At 42.8% G+C, this 7,500-nt stretch overlaps 1 protein-coding gene across 1 annotated transcript in view; it reads left to right on the plus strand.

The window, feature by feature from the left end:
• Positions 1–2,593: 2,593 nt before the first annotated feature.
• LOC307257560 (attractin-like protein 1) overlaps positions 2,594–7,500 on the plus strand; it is a gene marked incomplete at its 3' end in the record, with an annotated part of 198,769 nt that continues 193,862 nt past the window's right edge. The window contains exon 1 of the mRNA XM_080036821.1: positions 2,594–2,913. Coding sequence (XP_079892947.1) covers positions 2,645–2,913 — 269 coding nt within the window. The 5' untranslated portion in view covers positions 2,594–2,644. The remainder of the gene's footprint in view (positions 2,914–7,500) is intronic.

Genomic DNA, 7,500 nt, shown 5'->3' on the forward strand with positions numbered 1-7,500 from the left:
TTGTGTGTGTGTGTGTGTGTGTGTGTGTGTGTGTGTTGTGTGTCCCAGGAGGCTTGTAGGAAGGAGAAAGCCAGCGTGCAGTAAACCAGCTGTTTCCCTGAGAAGTGGCCGGATGCCAGATTACCTGCTCTAGTCAGATATGAAACAAGCTCACGGAGAGTCAAGGGGAGTTATTTGGTGACTTAAAAAAAACACCATAGCTGCTTTAACTTTGATTAAAACTGAGGAAATTAAACATTAAACTGGCACATACAAATATGTGACAAAACTCACAATGAAGGTGGAGTCAGTAGCCCCTTTTATACAGCCAGTGAAAGCCGGGAATATGCCGGCCTTTCGGCCCTCCGCCCTGCTGTTTAAATGCGACCGTTGCGGAACGAGGGAAGAAAGGTGCGAGAGATTGTTCCGGGAATTTTACTACCTCGGGGGGTAGTAAGATTCCCGACATAATCAGTTCCGCCTCTCTGTTTAAATGCTCCAGCTTGTTGTTGCGGAACAGGGGGGCGTTTGACGTTCCATAGCCTACGTTCTAAACATGCGAACATGTTAGCAGTTGAAGGACGTGTGTTTAACATTAATCACGGCGGCCTGATGTCCCGTAAAAATCACCAAATAAAAGGAACGGTGTATAATCTAGCTGATCATAAGGTCCGTTGCTCAATCCAAACCCCCGCGCTTCATTTTGCAGAGTGTATGAGTCTATTTCTGCCCAGGGGAAGTTGTACAATGGGAAAGCTAGGCTAGGCTAAGCTAGGCTGCGACCGGATCGCCGCCGCTATTATTATCCTAAGTCTGAGCGTATATCCACACTTTATTTCTGTCTACAACAGTAACGTGACTTCACACACTGTGTGTATGTGTATGTCTGATTGGCAGAAATGCACGAGTAGGAGCCGCCCCTTGAGTTGGAAATGACTATTGATCGTGGCCAGACCCTCTATCGTTGAAGATATCAGGGTCTGGATTTCCAGGCTAACAGACAGATGTGTTATTCTGTGTCCAAATTGTCTCAGAGCAATTTTCTTTCAGACAAAACTCAAATGTTGCTGCAGATTCATAACATATTATCTCCTTGTACTTTGTCTTTTATTGGTTTTGTATGTGAATAATTGTGAATAAAAATATAAAAAAAAAAAAAAAAAAAGTGTCCATATACTGTGTGTATCCCAGTGTTTAGCCTAGGCTCTGTAAACGGGCATGTTGCTAGCTGGTGGCCCCCTTTGTTAGCATAATGTAGCCTACCAGTCTACAGAGCCTAGGCTGTGTAGGCTATAGACACCAGATTCACTGATTTTGACAATAAGCATTCTCCAGGATAACTGACCTTACATTTAAAAGGCCACTCTTTTAAATGTCACGGTCTCCACACACACACACACACACACACACACACACACACACACACACACACACACACACACACACACACACACACACAGCCACACAGCCTTGCTACTAACTGCATGGGCTCCTTTGACAGACAGCCTTTTTAAAGGGAGCTGTCCCTTTAACCGCGTGGGCCGCCGTACTTGCTCACGCTCGGGGCTTTTGTGCATGAGATTCCACCGTCAGAAACCAGCTGTGTGTGTAGAGAGAGAGAGAGAGAGAGAGAGAGAGAGAGAGAGAGAGAGAGAGAGAGAGAGGCTGAGAGAGAGAGAGAGAGAGAGGGGAGAGAGGGGAGAGAGAGAGGGAGAGAGAGAGAGGGAGAGAGAGAGAGAGCAAGGGAGAGAGAGAGGGAGAGAGAGAGCAAGGGAGAGAGGGGGAGAGAGAGAGGGAGAGAGAGACTGAGAGAGAGAGAGAGAGAGAGAGAGAGAGAGAGAGAGAGAGAGAGATAGCGGAAGGAATACGGAGCTCCGGGTGGAAGCACCGCTGTGTGTCTGTGTCTGTGTGCCGCTGTCGCATCACCTATATTCGGATAGCAGCTCGTCTTTGTCGGGGAGAAGAACCAGAGAGAGAGACGGAGAGAGAGAGAGAGAGAGAGAGACATGTAGCCTGTAAGGACACGCGAACGCATATCATCTGAGCTACGAGGTTGTGATGTTATTTTATTTATCGCTTGGATTATACAGTGGCTCACGTTGAACCCGGATCAACCCCCTTCACATACACACACACACACACACACACACACACACACACACACACACACACACACACACACACACACACACACACACACACACACACACACACAGTATATCCTACATTGGAAGTTATCTGGACGCATTTTGGAGACGTCTTGAAGAGCGCAACACGAGGATTTATTTTTTGGACTTTTTCTTGTTGCACTGAAGCGATGGTTCGTGTTGGAAATGCATTTGTAGTTCGCTCTTGGGTCAAAACTGTTCCCATCTAAGTTTAATATATTTGTCCTGCCCCGAAGCTTTCCCTAAAATGCTTGGAAATGCTTTGAAATTGACAGTGCGTAATTATTAGCCTATAGGCCTACTATATCAATTGTTTGGTGTCTTTTCCATATAGGCGCCGCGTGACACACAGGTAGGGTAATTGATCTAATTGAACCCCCTGTAACTCCTAACCCTCATGGCAATATATCCCCTCTTAGCTTAACAGGTGACAGCTCAAATTGTTGTCTGTTTTGTGGGGGCAACCCGTCAAAAAAACTGACTTTTTCACTTCCAAAATGGATTATCACGGTTGGATTAATCTTTGCACCTGGACCAAGTCTCCCAAAGGCAAAAGGAACGCCCGGGAATTCTTGAAAACATATGTGGGAATATTTCTGATGCTCCTGCAGCTAGCACAACATACGGAAGCCTCCACCACATCATCAGCTGTGTCCGTTAAGTCCTGCGAGAAAAGCTGTTTTTCGGGCAAGTGCGTGAACGGCACGTGCGTGTGTGACCACGGATGGGTCGGGGATCAGTGCCAGCATTGCCAGGGAAGATTCAAGTAAGTTATTGGGTCATTCATTTATTTCGTGTGTGTGTGTGTGTGTGTGTGTGTGTGTGTGTGTGTGTGTGTGTGTGTGTGTGTGTGTGTGTGTGTGTGTGTGTGTGTGTGTGTGTGTGTGTGTGTGTGTGTGTGTGTGTGTGTGTGTGTGTGTGTGTGTGTGTGTGTGTGTGTGTGTGTGTGTGTGTGTGTGTGTGTGTGTGTGTCGGTCTGTCTGTGTCACTTTTATTTATTTAGGCTATAAATTATAATATAAAACGTTGCTGAAGACTCACTTTTGTTTTGTTGCATTGGCCTTTAACACAAGTTGAGACTTTGACACTCCTAACTTTATTTCCCTCATGTATCTTATATGTTGTTTTGTATTGTCTCTTGTTCAGCACTTTGGTCAACTGATGTTGTTGTTTTTTTTTGTTTTTTTTTCATAAACGATTTTTATTGAACATTTTCTTTTTTAACAAACATACACAACATTTAGAAGCCCACCCACCCCACACCCCAAACAATCCTTGGAAAGATGACATATAAAATTACATAAAAAAAAACCCATTAAAAACAGTTACAAAAGAGACAACTACATGCAGTGTGTAATATGACATCATCAAGAAAGTTCAACTGATGTTGTTTTTAAATGTGCTATAGAAATACATTTGACTTAATAAGACATCTGGTTATTTTTAATGGGTTTAAAGTGTGTGTGATGGAATGTTGTTTGGATAACTGTCTCATCTGTCTGTCTGTGTTGTGTTAAGAAAAGTCCAACATGTGTCCTATCAGGTGAATGAGTGATCCGTTTAAAGGTGCAGTGTCTCATTTTTAAAGGTGTATTCAGTGATTCTGGAGAACGCTTGTTGTCAAAATCACTCTTTTGTCAAAATCAGTGAATATCTCCTTATGATCCGCTACCTGTCCGTTCTGTCTGTGCCCTGAGGGGAAAAAACAGTGTTTATACACAACCTTGGCTCTGTAAACGGGCAAGTGGTGGGCCCCCTTTTGTTTACATACCCATTGTTTACATGCCAGTTTACAGAGCCTAGGCTGTGTATTAACACTGGATGCTTTTTTTTTTTCAGCACTCACAGTACAGACAGGTTGCGGATCATGAGGAGATATTCACTGATTTTGACAGAAAGTGATTTTCGACAACAAGCGTTCTCTGCGCTAGCAAAGATCTTTAGGACAGCAAGCTCTGGTGTTGTAAAGAACACTGCTGCCTTTGTCCAAAGGGGGCGCTACAATCAACAACAAGTGAAAGTTCCTTGTGGTCACTTTAAGCTTATTATTTTGAGAATTTCAATAGCAAAAATATCTAAATTTCAGATGACACATGGACATTAGTGGGTCATGTCTTTCCACACACACACACACACACACACACACACACACACACACACACACACACACACACACACACACACACACACACACACACACACACACACACACACACACACACACTGAGGTTAAGTGCAAGTAACTGTTACTGCACTGCACGCCTCTATAACATGGCTCAGTTTAAGTAGCCCCCATGCGTGCAAAAACACTTTTTCTAAATATGACAACATGTAATTTTAATGTTCGGAGAGTGACTGCCTCCCTCACTGCCACTTTGCAGGCTTTGCTTTGCCATGGAGCAGGTGCTCTTTAAAAATGAATCAGACTTACAGACATAGCCTACTTTATTTAGGCTGAAAGAGGTTTTTTAGTTGAAGGTGCCATGTTTAGGCTATTTTGAAAACTATCCCTGCATTCCAAATTGCATACTCTTTCAGTTTTACTATTCTGCATACTACAGCTGACCATAAAAAGTATGTGGTTAGTTAGCATGCAGTATGCTACAATTGGGACATACTTTTACTTATTTATTTCATCCTAACAAGGCTCCTTGAACTTGCCTCTTGCTTGTATATCCGTCTCATCGCTGGTTGTTTTCACTGGGAGGCTCAGTCCATGTGATGCAACTTCCGCTGCGCAGTTGATTGTGTATCAGAATCGTTTTTAAATGATATCTCCATCAATGTGATTGTAGTGATTGTCTGTGAATGCTGTTTAGTTCTCACTCACACAAACACAAACGCCACACACACAGACTTGCCAGACAGTTTTTTTCTTAGCAGTAGAATCAACAACTGAAACATTTCTTGGGCTCTTCTTCTTGGGATTTTACTGAGCTCCTGCACCAGTGTCGGGTTGGGGGAGGGGGGGACACAAGTTTGTAAATGCACATGGATTTTATACCTTCTACTGTACGTCCAGGTTTTTTCATAGCAGTAGAATCAACAACTGAAACATTTCTTGGGCTCTTCTTGGGGATTTTTCTGAGCTCCTGCACCAGTGTCAGGGGGTTGACTTGACACCAGTTTGTAAACGCTGCCATACTGAGAAATACAGAGAGAGTTTTGTGGAGCTGATTGATAGGCTAAATCAACTGTGTGTCAACTCGTTTGGCGATGGCTTGAACGTAACCAACATTCATTTATATGCAAAAAGTTTACGCACTGTAGCTTTAAGTTCAGTTCTCAAGTAAATGTACTCTGTTGCTGTCCTGTCATCAGTGTCTCTTCACAAATTCTAAACTTAATTTATATTAATGAATGCACATATTAATCGCTCCTCTAGGCTCCAGCACAGCAGCTTATGTTTTAAAGAAGAGTGTGTGTGTGTGTGTGTGTGTGTGTGTGAGACTGTGTGTGTGTGTGTGAGACTGTGTGTGTGTGTGTGTGTGTGTGTGTGTGTGTGTGTGTGTGTGTGTGTGTGTGTGTGTGTGTGTGTGTGTGTGTGTGTGTGTGTGTGACTGTGTGTGACTGTGTGTGACTTTGTTTGCAGTTCAAGGTGCCCTGACTCCTGTACACACTGTTACACTTTAGTTTGTTTGCTGCAGTGTCATCGTTGGCTGTGTGTGTGTGTGTGTGTGTGTGTGTGTGTGTGTGTGTCTCTCGGGCTACGGCCATCGTTTGCAATTGGGAATTTTTGGCATCGAGACACTGACTTTGAAGCAGTGTGTGTGTGTGTGGCCCTGTTAATAAGTCAAATATTAGAGCGCTCCGGTGGCGTAGTGGATAGAGCGCGTACCATATTGGCTCCGGCCTTCGTTGCAGTGGTCGCGGGTTCAAATCCGACCCGTGGACCTTTACTGCAGATCATCCCCCCCCCTCTCTCTCTCTCTCTCTCTCTCTCTCTCTCTCTCTCTCTCTCTCTCTCTGTCTCCCCATTTCAACTCTGTACTGTCTAATAAAGCTTGAAAATGCCAAAAAAATAATCTTAAACAAAAAAGAAAAGTGTTTACAGCTAACAGAGGACGCTACTGTTGACAAGAGAGTTACAGATTGTGAGTGCACTGCACACTTAGACAAACAGCAGCAGAGTCAACTGTATTAATCACAGAGGAGCGCACACACACACATACACACACACACACACACACACACACTTCAGACTCACAGTCCAGACAACACTGATGAGGTTGGATTTAAATTCACCTCTTCTAGTCAGACACAAGACTTACTGGAATAATGTGAGACACTGAAGGCAAAACACATTGTTATTTCAAGCACTGGTCAATCTTGAGATTTTGTCTATATTTTGCTTCAGTAACATGTCCGAACATGCATTTTACAGACCTGTACATGAGATTGTTTTGATTTACAAAATGAAAACAGGCTGCATCCCAAATCTGGTCTCTAAAAACCTTGGACCCTCATATATTGTAAAAATGAAATAAAGATGTTTTCTCTGGCTTTATCCAACATTTAGATGTTTTTTTTTTAAAGTTTTTTTTTGGCATTTTTATGCTTTATTGATAGTGTAGAGACAGAGTTGAAATGGGGCAGAGAGGGGAGAGATGTGCAGAGAACGACCGCGGGCTGGAATCAAACCCGGGTCCGCTGCTGGCCGAGGCCCATGGAGGGGGGGGACGCCCTACCAACTGAGCTAAGGGCGCCCCCTTGGTTGGTTTTTAAAGAGATGTACATATCATTTGTAAGATATTTGCCAAATTTGTGTAATTTGTTCAAATATTTCTGAAACATAATTTATTAAATGTAAGTTATCAACTGGCAAAGTTCCATGATTATATCTACAAATATACTATTTTAAACCTGCAGTGTGTAGAATTTTGGGTTTTATTTCCTAGCAGATTTTGTAGAAAGTAATTATAATATCCAGAAGTACATTTAATTTAGTGCATAATAGCTGAAAAAAAATGTTTTAAATATTTTTTTTCCCTTAGAAAGGGTCTCTTATATGTCCATATTTCTGCATATCTTGGACCAAGGCCTAGTGCCGCCATCTTGAAAGTGTCATAGTTGGAATGTCATCAGATGCATTGTTTAAAATTTAGAATAGTTCTTGTCCTTGAAGGCCACTGTAGCTTCTGTTATTATTCAAAAGGGGTGGAGTTACCCAGGGAGCGTTGCATTCTAGAACTTTGTAGAACTTTCTTGATGATGTCATATTACACACTGCACCTTTAACATGCATTGTCTCACCCTGAAATAAGACTAATACAGTATCTGGTTATTCCCCCCCCCCCCCCAAAAAAAAAAAAGATAGATAAAGATATACGTAAACTGATAAAGTACGATATGT

Source organism: Ammodytes marinus (assembly GCF_949987685.1).
Source record: "Ammodytes marinus genome assembly, chromosome: 11".
Lineage (NCBI taxonomy): Eukaryota > Metazoa > Chordata > Actinopteri > Uranoscopiformes > Ammodytidae > Ammodytes > Ammodytes marinus.